The 17,672-nt window shown below is 49.6% G+C and overlaps 1 protein-coding gene across 1 annotated transcript in view; it reads left to right on the plus strand.

The window, feature by feature from the left end:
* The first annotated feature begins 3,579 nt into the window (after positions 1-3,579).
* Positions 3,580-17,672, plus strand: part of Klc1 (kinesin light chain 1) — a 46,134-nt gene continuing 32,041 nt past the window's right edge. Inside the window, exons 1-2 of the mRNA XM_028764439.1 lie at positions 3,580-3,666; positions 16,532-16,793. Coding sequence (XP_028620272.1) covers positions 16,533-16,793 — 261 coding nt within the window. The 5' untranslated portion in view covers positions 3,580-3,666; position 16,532. The remainder of the gene's footprint in view (positions 3,667-16,531; positions 16,794-17,672) is intronic.

The raw sequence follows: 17,672 nt of genomic DNA on the forward strand, positions 1-17,672 counted from the left end.
GGGCCCTGTTCCTCTAGGCTGACTGAGGTGGGCGGATAATATGTTTGCTTGCCCAGTGTCTCCTGCTGAGTGAGACCTTCCCACTGTGAAGGCAGAGCTCACCTGGTACATGACTCCTGGCTCCACCAGTCTCCAAGGCAGAAGCACGAAGAGGTTCTGTTGTGATCTCTAAAACTGAGAGACATAAAGTCCCTCCAAGAAATAACAGACAAATCTCAAAACCTCCAGAAGCTGGGCTACATATCTGTAAAGTGGGGGGCGATAGTGCTCTCTTCAGTGGCTGTGAGGGTCAAATGATCAACGGAAACAGTACAGGGCTGGAGATGTAGTCCCTCATTTTGTAGAGTGCTTGCCTAGTATGCACAAACCACGGTTTAGTCCCCAGCACCGTATAAACTGGGTAGGGTGGTGCATGCCTCTAATCCCACTATTTGGGAGGTGAAAGAAGAGGTTCACAAATTCAAGGTCATCCTCAGTTCATAGTGAGTTTGAGATCTACTTGGGATACACAAGTCCCTACTCTCCTCAAAATGTTAAAAAAAAAAAAAAAGACAAAGGAAGAAAGAAACAATGTATTCAGCATGGCGGGTGCTGCCCTCAGAGATGGTGAGACTGGCTGTAGATCCTTCTTTGCTTCACCCAGCCACCAGGCAGCTGTCCTGCTAAATACTTGAGCAGCGAGTGCAGTATCCACGCCTTTTGCGTTGGTCAGCCCCTCTCCTGGGGGAGCAGCCTCAGCCATTAATGGCTCTAAGAACTGGCAGGAATCCTGAGAGTTATGACAGAAGTCAAGGATTCAAAGGGCCTGAGTGAAGGTCTCTTCTTCCAGAGGGGGTGAGGCAAAGAAAGAGAAGGGTCAGCCTGAGCTTCCTCTCTGACATTGGCCTCAGTGGAAGGCGTTAGGCCAGGCTGTGTGGACTGAGGACACAGAACACTCCTGCTGGAATGCCATCAGGTCAGGGGACAAGCAACTGTGTACACTGACCACAAGCACAGTAGGGAAGGGACAGGTGGAAGTCTGGAGGAGACCTTGGCCAGGATGGCATGGTCACAGAAGGCTTTTTTCCGGGAATGGCTCTGCCTGAGTCTTGAAGTACATGAGGACAAAGAACATTTGTTGTGGTCTAGCTACTTCCTGTGGGGGAAACATGGCCATGTCTGTGATGGAGCAGAAATTACTATGGGGACATACAGAAGTCCTTGGCCCCGTGGGAGTGCTGAAGAAAGAAGCAAGATGAGACAGTGCTGGCTAGGTTCACGGAAGGAGCTGTTAAACCAGACCCTCTCCAGAGTCCAGAGACAGCGCCTTCCTGCCTCCCAGCTGTCCATGGTCCTGAGAGGTGCTGTATTGAGGCGGTAGGTTATCTGAGGATGGGACTCCAGGAATGCCACTTTGATGAGCTGTCAACCCTGCTGGGTGGCCTTTGGGTGGTATAGCTGCTTGTATGCCATCTTTGCTTCTGTAAATAACCATAATCTCATTGGCTCATCAAGCTGGACTAGGATGGAATTCTTTGATCTGTTGATGTTCTATTTGGGGGTGAACAGATATTTATACATTTTAAAAAGATTCATCGGGCGGTGGTGGCCTTTAATCCCAGCACTTGGGAGGCAGAGGCAGGCGGATTTCTGAGTTCAAGGCCAGCCTGGTCTACAGAGTGAGTTCCAGGACAGCCCGGGCTACACAGAGAAACCCTGTCTCGAAAAACCAAAAAAAAAAAAAAAAAAAGAAAACAAAACAAAAAAAGATTCATATTCATTTATGTGCATGTGTGTGGGCGTACCCACCTATGCAGGTGTCACAGAGGCCAGAAGAGGTCCACAGATACACTGGAGGTGGAGTTGGAGGCTAGTGTCAGCATTCACCCAATGCGGCTGCTGGAAACAGAATTCCAGTCCCCTGAAAGATCGGCAAGCATTCTTAACCATTAGCCATCTCTCCAGCCTCTGAAAAGATAGATGCTTTTTATGTCTATTAGGAAGTCATGCAACATTCTAGGCAGGGAGACGTTGAACTGAGTGTGACAGAGCAAACTAACAGACAGGTGAGGGCAGCTAGGGACAGGATAATGTGAGGTTAGCAAAAGCAGGTCCTGTGGGCCTTTGTAGACCAAGCTAAGGAGTTTAACTCATGCTGAGGATGATGCATGTCTGTGGCAGGGTTGATTAGTTTCGTCTTCTCTCCAACACAACAGGGATGCGCCTATCTCAGGATTTTACTGGAGTGTTCTACGCTAGCTCCGTGGGCCTGTTCCTTCCTATATTTTGGGTGTCGGCACACTTTTCTATCCTTGGAGTTTGGGTCGTGTACCCCTCCTCCACCTGCTTGTTTTACTGTTTCAACAAGTCAGGTTCTGTTTGAGCTTGTTTTTCCTCACTAGTATGGGAGCTGGCCAGCAGACATCATCTGTCACTTTACGCCCCTGTCTTCCGGTGAGGAACTTGGGAACTTAGTGGATATCCGTCGAAGGGGCAAAAGCATGAGATGATAAAGGTTGAACAAAGGAGGGGCAGGGACAGATGAAACAAAAAAGCCCTTCGATGAAGAAGTATGCACGTCCACGGGGCTCTGAGGGGCAGCGATTGACCCATGGGAAGGAAATGGGCTCCCGCTTAGCCTACTCTTTTCTTTCCAACAGCACCTGGGCAGGACTCATCCTATGCCTTGCTCAGATGTATGGCAGTGGCTGGAAGAGCCGGTGACAAGGCGACATCCAAGTAGTATTCGGTTTGTGTGCTGGGGCAAGTGAAGCCTGTAAAGACTGTTCAAAACAGTACAGACTGAACCCACAGCCTCTCCTTAAGCTAACCCGAGCTGCTGCGCTCCCCACGGGAGCTGCCCCTTTATTAGCCAGCCTTTGATTCTTCCACGGAGGTCAAAGTAACTGGATCTGCTCGTTAAGACCAAAAGCACCTGCCTCCCTGATGTTGGAAGGTGTCACTGCAGGGTGGAGGACGGCGGCAGCAGGTGCTGGGTAATACCATCAGAAGAGGGCAGCGGTCCCCAAGGTGGGGGAGGCTGTGGGCACTAGCAAGCCCCTTAGTAATGCAACCGGGGCCATTCTGGGAACGTCTAAAGGCACCTGGAGGGTTCCCAAGCCGGTGGCAGGCAAGCTCGGCCTTGCCACTGACTCAGCGTACCCTCCGGCCGGCTGCTGAGTCAGGCCTGCAGCTGGGGTGCCAGGAGGCTGTGCGAGGCCCAGGAGCAACCTGAGCTGGCAAACCTGCCCTTTGGGCCAGGCTGGAGGTCGAGAGCTGCGGCCAGGAGCGAGCCGCAGAGGCTGGGCCCTGGCCGCCTGGCATTCTTCCCCTCCTCCACGGAGGGGAAGGGGAGGCCAGACGAGTAAAGCCTCGGGGTCTGAGGCGATCACAAGCGGGTTAGAGGCTTGTGGAGAGCTCCTGCCGGCGGACCCCAGCCTCAGTTTCCCCTGAGCCCCGCCCGGCGGCGCGAGGGCGGGTGACGTCACGGCGCAAAGCATTGTGGGGCGGGCGCGGCGCCGGCGACGCCATTTTCGGCGGCGGAGGGTGGCGCGAGGCTGCGGAGCGCGGGTCAGGGTGAGGATGCTGCGGGGCGGCTGCGGAGGCGCCGCTTGCTGCTGAGGCGGCTGGGCTCTGCGCGGACTCGGCCTGTGACAGCGCGACGAGCGCGGCGCTCCCGATCGGACGGTGAGTGCGCGGCCCGGTCCCCGCCCCGCCCCGGGCTCCGCGCGGCTGGTGCGCAGTGCTCCAGACGCGGCCGCGACCCCTTCCCGTCTGCATCCTCCAGGCCGAGGCTTCTGGACCTTTCCGTCCACCGCCGCATCTGCACCCGGCCCTTCCAGGCTGAGATTTTGCTCCTCCGCCCGGACCCAGACCCCTCCCCGGCCTTCCCATCCCTGTCTGCACCCTGGGGTTCCCTCTCCGTTCCGCCCGCGCCCCTCCGTGCTCCGGTCTCTTGTTACCTCTGCCTGAGCGCCAGCAGTCTGCGGTCCTTGTCCTCTCTCAGCCTGTGAACATCCAGGCTGGGGTTTCTATCCCTTCCCCGCCTGCGCCTTTCTGAGCTCGGGTCTCTTGTCACCTCTCTGCGCTCCTCCAGTCTGCGGTCCTTGTCTCTGTCTACCTGCGCCCCTGCTTTGGGTCCCTTCTCTGTCACTACCTGCGCCCCTCCTGTCTGGGGTCTTTGTCGTCATCTCTCTGCCTGCACATCCAGGCTGACGCTGTTGTCCCTTCCCCTTCCAGTTCTGGTTCGGGTTCTGTCCTGTCTCTGCCCGTGCCTCTCTGAGTTGAGGTTCTTGTCCCTTCTCTGTCTGTGACCCTCTAGGTCCGGGGCTCAGTCCTCTCTGCCTGCACTCTAGGGGTCCCTGCCCCTTCTTTTCTCCTCCACTCTTTTCCTCTGTCCCTCAGGCTTCTGTCCCATCTGTGTTCAGGGCCCCGCCCTGACTCAGGCCTGGGGCGGGGGCGGCCTTTCAATGGCAGCTGTGGGCTTAAAGACCCAAAGCCTCTCTCCGATGAGGTCCCGAAGTGGTGGTGGTGATGGCAGTGTGTGTGTTGGGGGTCAGCCGACTGGCTTTGTCTCAGGCCTCCTCGCCCTTCTAGCCCCCACCTCTCCTCGGCACCGCCCTGGGTGGCGTGCTGTCATGCTGTGGTCCGTGGCCGGTGGCCAGCCAGTCTCTTTCTTTCAGTGGCCGGGTGTGGATGGAATCGCCCTGGTGACCTGAACGTGCACAGCCTGGAGTGCTTTTCCTTGTTACATGTGGAGCCCCCTTCCCATAAAAAAAAAAATTAAGGTGTTAATAAAGTAATATTAATGTATGATTGAGTGGATGGCTTTCTAACGAAGTTTCCAGGCCATTTCCGGGTGTGTTGTGTTGGGATTGCCACTACCTGCTACTGGTACGTTATTAAGTGGTGATCTGGTGTACTTGCAAAAATGATGCTTTAAGAAGCATGAGAACAAGAAATTTATATACCATTTAAACTGCTGTGTGGTGGCTGCGTTTTTGATTCTTTGCATTACTTAAATTCCAAGGCTCTTTATACAGTATGACTAAGCCTTAGATCAGAATTAGCCAGGAATGTATTGTAATAGGACAGTGAAACCTCATTGGGAAACTAAACCAACCTTGAGCCTCCTAAGCACGTCACAGGGGTCTTCTTCCACGGACTGTTTACAAGCCTCAGTTGTTGTAGGAAATTAGACTTACTGTTCTTTGCCCTGAGTATTTGTAAGAATGCAGTGATTCTATTTAAAATTTCAGAGTGTGTGGTATGTGGGAGGGTGGGCCCCTTCCAGATCAGTAAAGAATGCAGCAGCATGCTACAGTCCAGCCTGATGCCCTTGTGGAACCAAGAGGGGTGGGACTTGGTGGTGACCTCTCTGTGGCGCCAGCATTGTAAGAGGATGGGTAGCCACCGTATAGCAGGGAGTGACAGTGCATACCTATAACCTGAACGAACACTCAGGAGGCTGAGGCAGGGGGTCCTTAGTACAAGGCTAGCCACAACTACATAGCAAAATCTCAAAACAAAAATCCAAGACAAGAAAAGTGTAGACTTGCATGCAATCTGGACAGGAAGTTTTCCTGGTGCAAAGACTGAAGAGGTGAGTTCTACACATCTTAGTTATTCCATAGTAAGTCTCCAGGCTGAAGAGGGCACTCAGGGCTGGGGTAGTAGCCTAGATCCAAAAGATCCTGTTTTCTCAGTGAAAGAACAAACAAACCAAACATTACCCACAACTTAAATGTTTATATTGAAAAAGATTAATCTATTCTTGGGGCTAGAAAGATGGCTCAGTTGTTAAGAGTAATTGTTCGCTGGGCGGTGGTGGCGCACGCCTTTAATCCCAGCACTTGGGAGGCAGAGGGAGGTGAATTTCTGAGTTCGAGGCCAGCCTGGTCTACAGAATGAGTTCCAGGACGGCCAGGACTACACAGAGAAACCCTGTCTCGGAAAAAAAAAAAGAAAAAAAAAGAAAAAGAGGGGCTGGAGAGATGGCTCAGTGGTTAAGAGCATTGACTGTTCTTCCAGAGGTCCTGAGTTCAATTCCCAGCAACCACATGGTGGCTCACAACCATCTGTAACGGGATCTGATGCCCTCTTCTGGTGTGTGTGAAGGCAGCTACAGTGTACTCATATAAATAAATAAATTTAAAAAAAAAAAAGAAGAAAGAAAAGCCAGAAGTGACTTAGTTCTTAGTTGAGTGACGACCAGAAATCAGATTATGCCACAAGAAAATGACTGCCAAGCTGAGTAAGATAATGTCAGGTTTTAGAGCATAGAGTAAAAATGTTTAAGACTGGGCATGGTGGCACAGGCGTTCTGAAGGGTGGGGCAGAAGGATTTGGAGGCCAGCTTGTGCTACATAGAGTTTCCCTCAAAGTAAGTAAAAAACAAAAAGAATGAAGATGTCCGATTGAGACTGGAAGTGTGGGCTCGAGGGATTGTTGAGTGGTGAAAATCCACCATACAGCACTACTGTTAGGGATCATGGCCTGGATGGTTCCCAAAAGAGCTCAGACCCAGCGTGGGTGCTGAGGGGGCCGCTTCTTGGACACTCAGAGGCAAGTGCAGGTCGGCCGGCTTGGCATTTAGAGAAGGAAGGTAAGGGCGGGTGTGGGTGGCGCTGTGCTCGGGTGAGCTAGTTAGGAAGTTCCCACCTTAGTCTCAGGAGGCTAAGTTAGGACTGTGGCTGGAGGTGCAGAAGAGCGGCTGATGGGTCTGTGGGAGCTATGATGCAGTAGTCTGGGGAGGGGCAGGAGGGTGAGGGTTTGGGGGACTCCAGCCTGTGCACACCATGCCAGTGGACCATGAGTCAGCTACTAATGCTCTCCGTATTGTCCTGCTCCGTCTCCCTGGCTGCTCTGACTAGTGTGCAGCCAGGTGCCACCGAGCTGAGTTAAAGACTGAGGTTCTGCCCCATCCTGCTGACCTTTCTCGGTAGTGCCACCTACAGACAGTGCTGCGCTTTGTTTATTATTAAAAAGTTTCTGTGTATTAGTGTTTGTCTTCATGCATGTATGTGCACTCTGTATACCTGGTGCCCAAGGCAACCAGAAAAGGCTCCCTTGGAACTGAAGGTACAAACGGTCCTGAGGTGGGAACTGAACCTAGGTCCTCTGTAATGCAGCGTTGCTCTTTACTGCTGCGTTACGGCAGCCCTGGCTTCCCTTCTCTTACTCGGTTTACTCTCTATCTGCTCATACAGTCCTCATCTCCCCGAGGGTGGGGGAGCCATCCCTGCCTTCCTGATCAGTGCTTGGTGCACAGTCAGCACTTACTAAGTGTTTGCTGAAGGAAGGCGTTTAGAAGAGCGTCTTTGGTTTTTGGTGACTCACTGGCTGGTGACACCCACCCTGTTACAGAGAATGGAGAGAGGGCAAGATGATGTTTACTTTCGGATGTGATAAATTCCAGGTGCTTGTGGGAGGCCCAGTGAGCTAGTTAGAGATGCAAGCCTGGGGCTCAGACACAGGCTAAGGCTGGAGATGGCGATGGAAGAGTGAATCAGCATTCCAGACAGGGCCAGCTGTGCCATCAGGCTGACTGCCTTGTGGAGACCGAAGGGCCCCTACGGACAGTGCTCCGTGACTCTGGGAGAAGAGGATTCTGGAGACCAGCTGGACTGGAAAGTCTTGTGAATTTGGCCTCTAGGAGTTACTGCTGACTCTTCTGGGTTTTGCTGGGGCTCCCCCCAGCCCCCTTGCACCACATATCAGGAGCTGAGGTACTTGGTATGAGGTACAAGAGCCAGTCTACTTGCTGACAGGGCATCCTGATGTCAGTCTGGGCTGTTGCTTCCTCACGAGGGCCAAGCGTGATGGTGCACACCTTTAATCCCACCACTAGCGAGGCAGAGGCAGTTTGTGAGTTTGTGAGTTTGTGGCCAGACTGGTCCTCAGAGTGAGTTCAGAGGACAGCCAGAGGGTTATATGTAGGGAGACCCTGTCTCAAGCAAGCAAACAAAAAACCTGAAGTAGTTAGTGGGTCAGAATGCTCTGTGGTCCAGTGTGGTGGTGTACTCTATACCTCCAGCCCTTAAGAAGCTGAGGCAGGGTCTGGTGAGATGGCTCAGTGGTTAAGAGCACTGACTGCTCTTTCAGAGGTCCTGAGTTCAAATCCCACCAACCACATGGTGGCTCACAACCATCAGTAATGAGATCTGATGCTAAACCTTTGGGCAGGATTGAGCGGGGCTGGAGTGAGTAGGGCTAGAGCAAGAGAGAGAAGGGAAGGCGTGGGGGGGGCGGGGAAGAAGCTGAGGCAGAAGACTGAGTGCTGGGCTAGCCTAGATTACATCACAGCAAGGCTGTGTCTCAGGGACTGAGCATGCCTGGGTGTGTAGCTCAGTGTTGAGCTCTGACCTGTAATGTACAAGTCCTGGGGTCAATCTCTGGCACTTCACTCTAATAAATAAAAACCTCCAACAAGTTCAAAAATTGACTTGTAGTTTTGTTTTTACTAATATTTGGAGGTAAAAGTGGTTCATGTTTTTTAGATTTAGACAATGAATAACAGTGGAATAAGCCTTTTGAGGGAATGGTATATGTATGAATGAAATGATTTCTTTGGTTCTAAAATATTCCCATGCTTCTGGGCTCTTTTGTTTAAGATAGGGTATCAGTATGTGGCCCTGGCTAACCTACAGCTCAACTTGTGTGGGCCAGGCTAGCCTGGAACTCAGAGATCTTCCTGCCTCTACCTCTTAAATGCTGGAATTGAAGGTGTGCGCCACCAAGCTGGCCTCTCATTAGCTTAGTTTAAGCCGTGGGTCTCTCCTGACTTCCGCTGCCTATGTGGACTCTTAGGTCTAGATGCCTCTGGATGTATCTCTCCTGTGACTAGACTGATCCTGGTGAAGTAGGTGCTGTGGTCACTCTGTCATGCTGACAAGGAACGGGAGTTAATGAGACAGAGCAGGCTGTGGATAGTCCCTCAGTGCTTCCCTCACGTGCTTGTCAGCGCCTTAGCCTCATGTGAGCGCTGTCACTGTTTGCCTACAGTTGAGACAGCATCTCTCTGTGGAGCCCTGGCTGTCCTGGAACTCACTCTGTAGACCTGTCCAGAATGGCCTGAACTCACAGAGATCCACCTGCCTCTGCCTCCCAAGTACTGGGATTAAAGGCTGAGTCATCTCAGCTGGGACATACATTTTTTTTTTTAAATTGAAATATAACTACACCATATTCTTCCTTCCCTCCCCTCCCTTGGACCTTTCCAGTGTGCACTGCCTCCCGTGCCTCTCTCAATCTTAGGGCTTCTGTTCTTTAGAAATTCTGTTTCTTAAAATTGTGTGTTGTGGGGGCTGGAGAGATGGCTCAGAGGTTAAGAGCACTGACTACTCTTCCAGAGGTCCTGAGTTCAAATCCCAGCAACCACATGGTGGCTCACAACCATCTGTAATGGGATCCGATGCCCTCTTCTGGTGTATATGAAGATAGCTACAGTGTACTCATCATATATATAAAATAAATAAATAAAATCTTAAAAAAAAAATTGTGTGTTGTGTTCCTAAATGTATAAATAGAAGGCACTTATTTCATATATTGCTGTATGTATGTGTGGTTGCTGATCACTGCATATTGGATAATCACTTGGGGACGGAGGGTTCTGTGTGTGTGTGTATTTGTTTGTTTGTTTGTTTGTTTAGACAGGGTCTCACTAAGTAGCCCTCCCTGCCTGTCCTGGAACTCACTATGTGGACAAGGCTGGTCTTGAACTCACAGAGATCTGCCTGCCTCTGCTCTCATTGCTAGGATTAAAGGTGTGTGTTACCACACTTGGCTGTTTTCTTTTCTTTTGTTTCTCTTCTCTTCTTTTCTCTTCTTTTCTTTCTTTTCCTTTTTGGCTTTTGACACAGGAACTCTGTAGTTCTAGCTGTCAGATACCAAGCTGGCCTTGAACTCACAGAGATCCACCTGTCCCTGCCTCCTGGATGTTGTTAGGTCTAGAAGTGTACACAGCCATGTCTATAACAAAAATCCTAGAAAGGCAAGCAGATGACCTTATTGTAACAATCTGTGGTGTTTGCAGGCAAACACAGTTATAATGGCTGCTATTATAGGTCTTTTATTTATACACATTCAACTTTATAGATTTTTTTTTTTTGCTATCATGGGTTCCTGGTGTGTGTGTGTGTGTGTGTGTGTGTGTGTGTGTGTGTGTGTGTGTAGTGTGACCCAGGTCTCACGTAACCCAGGTTGGTTTTTAGTTGTTGTGCAGTCAAGAATGACCTTGAACTTCTGCCTTTACCTCCCTGTACTATGGCTACAGGCCTGAGTCACCTCTTCTAGTTTTATGGAGTGCTGGGTGTTGAACCCTGGCAAGGGGGCAGGCGTTCTACGTACTGAGCTCCTTCAGTTCATCCTTAGGGTTCACATTAGGAGAGAAGATGAAAGGATAAGTTAGGAACAGACTGAGGTTAGATAGAGGAGATGCTGTCCGTGATGGCTAAGAGGCCCTGCAAGGAAGGGGTCTGCTGATGCTCTGGAAATGCCTCTGTAGTATCCAGAGCTGAGTCATGCTGAGGAGTGCGCTCAGGGCCTTAGGTGTGCTTTGTCTCTGAGCTTCATTCCTAGCCCCATAGTGATTCTTAAGACAGGACAGGAGCCTGGTTGTGGTGAGCACCAGGAAGTGTGCTGAAGGGGCGGGGTCAGAAGGGTCACGAGTTTGCCACCAACCTAGGCTGGCTACTCCTTAAAAAAAGGAAAAAGATGAGTATTGGTAGCACAGGCCAGTAATCCAGAGGCAGGTAGATCCCCTGAGTCTGTCTACAGAGTGAGCTCCAGGCCACCCAGGGCCACACAGAGAAACCCTGTCTCAAAAGCCAAACAACAAAAGGATGAGGAGCCAGGATCTGGATAGAACAATCACCATGGAAACAATTATTTATTGATATCTTGTGAACTAGGATCTCATGTAGCCAAGGCTCCATTTATTTACCCAACTGTTGTATGGTTGGTTTAAGAAAGATTGAGACCCTCCATGAGACCTTTCCGTCTGTCGGAGTAGGCATGAACCTGGACGCCATTGTGTAATCGCAGAGGCCTCTGTGGTCCCTGCTCTCCCTGTCTCTTGCCTCACTGAACTCATCACAGGAGATTTCCTGACAGCATGCTTTGCCTGTTTTCAACTTCCCCTTTGACTTTTTTGTTGTTGTTTTGAGATGGAGTCTTGCTGTGTGGCCCCTTTGGCCTTGCATTCAGTGTACCACCAAGGTTCCTTTCGTATAGCTGAGCAATATTTCTCTGTAGGAGGGGGCCACATTTTGTTGCCTGTTTATTGATGAGACTTTGAGGTGTTTCCACATCCGCTGTTATGAGTTGTGCATATATATATATATATATATATATATATATATATATATGCACAGACAGACATATACATATATATAATCTGCCCAGCATTTTATTTTTGGAGCATTTGTGTGCAGCTTTTTATGTGAGCATATGTTTTCAGCTGTGTTGTGTATTATCAGATGGGCTTGCCAAGTCTTTTTTAATTTTGTAATTTTGACACTTACCTCATTGAACCCACAGCATACTGTAATCTAGTTCTAGACTGGTCATTTGTTTCCCCAGACACATAGCATGAGTTACTGCCTTCAGACTGTCCTCTGACTTGTGCCTGGTGCTGTTCGGGGTGACTGTCTATGTGTCCTGTGTATAGTGCAATGGGTTGTCTGTGATCTTAGCCTCTCCTGGGTACTCCTAGTTTCTGGAGGGTCCACTGGGAACATGCAGAGCTTTGGGGAGCATCTTCCATGCAGTGTGCGTCTACTGACTTGTACAAGAGCCTCCATGCTCTGTCTATCCCTCTTTCCCCAGCGTGCACCTTCATCTTTGCTGTGTTTGCTGGGATTTACCCAGTATCCTAGAACTGCAGGCTGCTTATGTGTCATTTCCCAGCTACCCTCTGCTCTGTGTACTCACTCAGACCTGGTAATTTCTACCATTCTCTCTCTCTTCAGTTGAGATATAAATCACATTACATAAAACCCCCCATTTTTAATGACAAGTCCAATATTTGAATTAAGTTCCTAAAACACAGGAGGCCAGGTTTGCTGACTCACTTTGATCCCAACGTTTGTAAGCTGAGGCAGGAGGACTGCCATGACTGTCATGAGTTTCAGTCAGTCTAGACTACAGAATGAGATGCTTTCTCAAAAGGAGTGGGTTAGTGTAGTTCTGTTGGCAGAACACTCGGCTAGCGTGTATGAAGCCCTGGGGTCAATCCCAGCTCCCCATAAACTGGGTGTGGTGATACACACTTGTAATCTTAGCACTCGGAAGGTAAGATGAACATTAATTCAAGGCCAAGGCTGGGCAAGATGGTTCAGCAAATGCTTGCCTGACAATCTGAGTTTGATTCCTGCAACCCATGGTAGAAGGCGAGAACCAACTCCTAGAAGTTGTCCTCTGGCCTGCATGTATGTGGTTTGTGTGTGTGTGAGCATGTGAACTTGTAAACCTTTTCAAAAGAAGTTCAAGTTCATTAGCTATGTATGGAGTTGGGGCTGGCATAGGCTATACAGTTTTGGGGGTATTTTCATACTTGTATTTTATGAAAATAAACCGGCAGGTCATTTCTTGACTGTCCTGGTTTCCACTTACATCATGAAGAGCTGAGACAGTGATGTGACTTGAATCCCCGCCACTCTCACCAAGGCTTCTTCTCGACATAACTGCCCTGCACACAGACCTGTCACAATAACACATATTTCATGCTGCTTTCTGTTTGCCAGCAGGGTTGGGGGATCAATGTCTAATGGCTAGAAGTCTAGACCTTCAAGGCTTTTCTTAAACCTTCAAATGCAGAAAGGATCTTTCTGCCACAATAAAAAATAGACTAATGTAACAATGGACCAAGAATAGAACTTCTGAACATACCGAATTGATTTGTTCTGTTTTGTTTTTATTTTTCTGAGACATGGTTTCTGTCCTGGAACTCTCTCTGTGGACCAGGCTGGCCTTGAACTTAGAGATCCACCTGCCTCTGCCTCCCAAGTGCTGGGATTAAAGATGTGTGTCACCATCTGGCTCTCTATCTTTCTTTTTAAAACAAGTTAGTTAATTAATTATTTTTAGATTTTATATACATTGGTGTTTTACCTGCATGTATTTCTGTCTGCGTGAGGGTGTCAGGACCAGGAACAGGAGAGTTACGGAGTTGTGAGCTGCCATATGGGTGCTGGGAATTGAACCCAGGTCCTCTTGGAAGAGCAGCCAGTGCTCTTAACCGCTGAGGCGTCTCTGCAGTCCCCCGGCCGCCTCTCTTTGTTTGTGTGTGGTTTTTCAGGGCTGTGATGGCATCCTTCCGTGATGGGGAGGTGGTGTGTCTGCAGGGCTGATGTGACTAGTGCTATGGAGACAGCTGAGTGCAACAAAGGGGAGTTGGTCAGGCTCCACTGTCATTCGGGCGCTAGCACATTGTCAGGGATTTGGGTTTTGTTCTTAGGGGTTTTTGTTTTTGTTTTGTTTTTTGTTTGTTTGTTTTTTTGTTTTTTTTTTTTTGTTTTTTTTTTCGAGACAGGGCTTCTCTGTATAGTTCTGGCTGTCCTGGAACTCACTCTGTAGCCCAGGTTGGCCTATAACTCAGAAATCCACCTGCCTCTGCCTCCCAAGTTCTGGGACTAAAGCATACATCACCACTACCCCACTGGATGACTTTTTTTTTTTTAATGTTTTAATTACATTTTCTGCCGGGCGGTGGTGGCGCACGCCTTTAATCCCAGCACTTGGGAGGCAGAGGCAGATGGATTTCTGAGTAAGAGAGTTCGAGGCTAGCCTGGTCTACAGAGTGAGTTCCAGGACAGTCAGGACTATACAGAGAAACCCTGTCTCGAAAACCAAAAAAAAAAAAAATTACATTTTCTTGTAACTGTCATTTTTATGTGTATGGATGCTCTGCTTTTGCGTGCATAGATGCATGCATATGCGTGGTGTTTGTGCTGTTCTTGGAGAGGCCAGAAGGTGTCAGATTCCCCGAGATGAGTTAAAGACACTTGTGAGTTGCCATGATAGTGCTTGGAATGGAACTCAGGTCCTCTGAGTGAAGAACCAGTGCTTTTAACTGCTCAGCCGTCTTTCCATATCCCCACCCCACTCCTCCTGTTCTGGGTGATTTTGGGTTTGTTTACTGTTTGAGTGGTTAAATTCTGTCGCTCAGGAAGGCCTCAGATTCATAGCAGCGTTCTTGCCTCAGCCTCTGTGTGCTGGGGTTGCAGGTGTTAGCCTTCGAGCCTTGCTTGTATAATTTAGAAGAATGAAATGAACTCTGGGTAGAATTTACAAGGAGGCAAAATTCGCTTCCGGAAAAACAATGACTATCTAACAAAATGCTGGAGTAATCTGGCAAGGAAGGTAGTCAAAAAGTGGGGAGTCCAGTCTTGAGAAACGTGTCTGCAAAAATCAGGCTGTTGCTCACCAGGAGTGCGTCTCAGTCTTTTTAGCAGGTTGGGTGATTGGGCTAGTTGTTGAGGAGCCAGTGTCTGGTGCCCCTGAGACTATGCTCCTAACAGCCCTACACGGGAGAGTGTTGACTGCCGAGTCTCAGGAAGGCCGAGCTTAGTGCCTGTCTCCCTAGACTCAGCCGTCTCATGCCCACACCTGTCTCATTCCTCAGGAACACTGTGGCTCGGATACTTGGGAATTCCTTCTTGCTTCCCCCACCCTCTTCAGTCTCTCTTCCCTCTGGCTATCTGTCTCATCTCTTCTCTCCCCCTCCCTCGAGTGTGTGTGCGTGCGTGCGTGCGTGCGTGCGTGCCTGTCTGTCTGTCTGTCTGTTTGTCTGTATGCTGGGGGATGAAACTCAGGGCCTTGGCTTGACTTTACTGTTCAGTGGTCTTTTGTGTTCTCCAGCAGCCTTTTTCAGGCTTCAGGCTCAGCTTCTGTTGTCCCAAAGTTTTTCTGTTATGAAATTGCTGTGTTATTAATAAGACTGGTTCTCCCCATAGGATTGACTGCTACTCCTTAGCCCACTGTGCTCCCTGACAGGGCAGTGCCTCAGGGCCTGTTTTTTAGCTTGTCCTGTGGCCTCTGTGTCCCTGAGGGCAGGCTCTTACAAATGGTGTATTCCAGTGCCTAGCTTGAGAGTCAGTTTCGGTGTAATGCCTGATTCATTTTGTATGGGAAAGATCAGACATTCATGCTTCGTTACGGGAACTTTAAATCCTGGGCTCAGGTGAGGGTGAGGGACCGTCCATATGCTTGTGAGCTCACCTGCCAGTCCTGGTGCTCTGCTTACATCTACAGGTGGATCCTCCACAAATCTGCTCTGCAGTGTCTTACTTAGTCCTTCAGTAAAATACACTGTGTACCAGGACTGGGACCTAGGCCAGGAGAGCACTCACCTGCTCTCAGGGAGCCTCAGTCATTTTATGGCCAGCATCCTCTCTTTCTGTCTTGCCACACAGTGTACGTTTGCAACAGTGGCCTTGAGCTGGTGAGATGGCTCAGTGGTTAAAAGCACTGTCTGCTCTTCCACTGAGTTCAATTCCCAGCAACCACACGGTGCCTCACAATCATCTATAATGAGTTCTGATATCCTCTGCTGGCATGCAGGTATCCATGCAGTTAGAGCACTCCATATACATTAAAACAAAACAAAACAAAAAAACCTTGGACTTGATATATATATTTATTTTTTGGTCCTTTCTTGTGTTCTGCAGTGAAAGAGGGGTGTGTGCGTGTGTGTGATCTTTTTTGAGACTGGGTCTCTTTGTGTGGCCCTGGCTATCCTGGAACTCTGAGTAGACCAGGCTGGCCTTGAACTCAGAGATCTACCTGCCTCCGAATCCTGTTTGCTGGGATTAAGGGTGTGTGCTACCACCACCTGGCACCTATGAATAAATTTGTGGCAATTGATTATAAAAGCAATGTAGTCTTCTTAGCTATGCCCCAAATCATTCTTCTAGAGAAGTTGACAATACAGAAACTGGAGCCATCTTTATTTTGAGACTGCTCTTGTTTTTACCCATTCCCAGGGTGCATTGCTGCTTCTCTCCTGTCTGTCCAGCATCTCTCATCTGAAGTTTTCCAGCAGTACCTGCAGTGGAGGGAGGTGGAGTCCCTGCTGGTTTTTGTTTGTTTGTTTGTTTTTCTTGGAGTTTTGAAACAGGGTCCTTGGCCATCCTGGATCTCACTTTAGACCAAGCCTACCTCAAACTCACATTTCTACCTGCTTCTGCTCCTGAGTGCTGGGATTAAAGATGTGCGCCACCACTGCCCGGCTAATCGTTCTTACAAATACTTACTTTTGTTTTATGTGTATTTGTGTGTGTGTGTGTGTCTGTGTACCACGTCTATACAGTGCCTGCAGAGTTTGGAAGAGGGAATTGAATCCCCTGGAATTGGAGTTACAGATCATTGTAAGCTGCCATGTGGGTGCCAAGAACTGAATCCGGGTTCTCTTTAAGAGCTAGTGCTCTTAGCCTTTGAGCCGTCTCTCCAGCTCTGTCAAATGTGATTTAAAGTTGTCAGTCTTTGCTGTTGTAATATGTGACGTCAACAGAGATTTTAGTGCTGTGTCTGACCTCCTTTCTTTCTCTTGCAGAATGTATGACAACATGTCCACAATGGTGTACATAAAGGAAGAGAAGCTGGAGAAGCTAACACAGGATGAGATCATTTCTAAGACCAAGCAGGTGATCCAGGGGCTGGAAGCCCTGAAGAACGAGCACAACTCCATCCTGCAGAGTCTGCTGGAGACGCTCAAGTGCTTGAAGAGAGACGATGAGAGCAACCTGGTGGAAGAGAAATCCAGCATGATCCGCAAGTCCCTGGAGATGCTGGAGCTCGGCCTTAGTGAGGCACAGGTACCGTACGCGAGTGCCGCTCTGTCCTGAGTGTGTGTGCCCGTGAGCGCCCCTCCATCCTGCGAGTGCATGTCTGTGAGTGCCCCTCCGTCCTTCGTGTGCGTTCCTGTGAACACCTCTCAGTCCTGAGTGTGCGTGCCCGTGAGCGCCCCTCCATCCAGCGTGTGTGTGTCCAGTCAGCACACGGCTCAGTTATGAGTGTGCGTGCCCAGTCAGCACACAGCTCAGTCCTGAGTGTGTGTGCCCAGTCAGCACAGGGCTCAGTCATGAGTGTGTGTACTCAGTCAGCACACGGCTCAGTCATGAGTGTGCGTGCCCAGTCAGCATAGGGCTCAGCTCTGAGTGTGCGTGCCCAGTCAGCATACAGCAGCCCAGCACCACACTACTCTGAGTGTTTGTGACAGAGATGAGGACAGTGGATTCGTACATGTTCCCCTGAAGACCTGAGGTCCTGTCAGTAAAGCTAGTCAGCATTCAGCACTCTGGCTGGCCAGTGGTGGTTCACACCTCTAATCCCAGCACTCAGGAGGCAGAAGCAGGCAGAGCTCTCTGAGGTTGAGGCCAGACTGGTCTATAGAGCAAGTTCCAGGACAGTCAGGCCTACACAGAGAAACCCTGTCTCAAAAAAACCAACCAAACAAACTACCAACTAACCAACCAACCAACTAACCAGCCAACCATTCAGCCAACCAACCAACCAGCCAACCAGCCAACCAACCAACCAACCAACCAGCCAACCAGCTAACCAGCCAACCAACCAACCAACCAACCAACCAGCTAACCAGCTAACCAGCCAACCAGCCAACCAGCCAACCAGCCAACCAGCCACCCCAGTGTGCTGAGCTTGGCATCTTCTCTGGTGTTTGCTTGTGCAGTTAG

Source organism: Grammomys surdaster, unplaced genomic scaffold, assembly GCF_004785775.1.
Source record: "Grammomys surdaster isolate TR1022 unplaced genomic scaffold, NIH_TR_1.0 144, whole genome shotgun sequence".
Classification (NCBI taxonomy): domain Eukaryota; kingdom Metazoa; phylum Chordata; class Mammalia; order Rodentia; family Muridae; genus Grammomys; species Grammomys surdaster.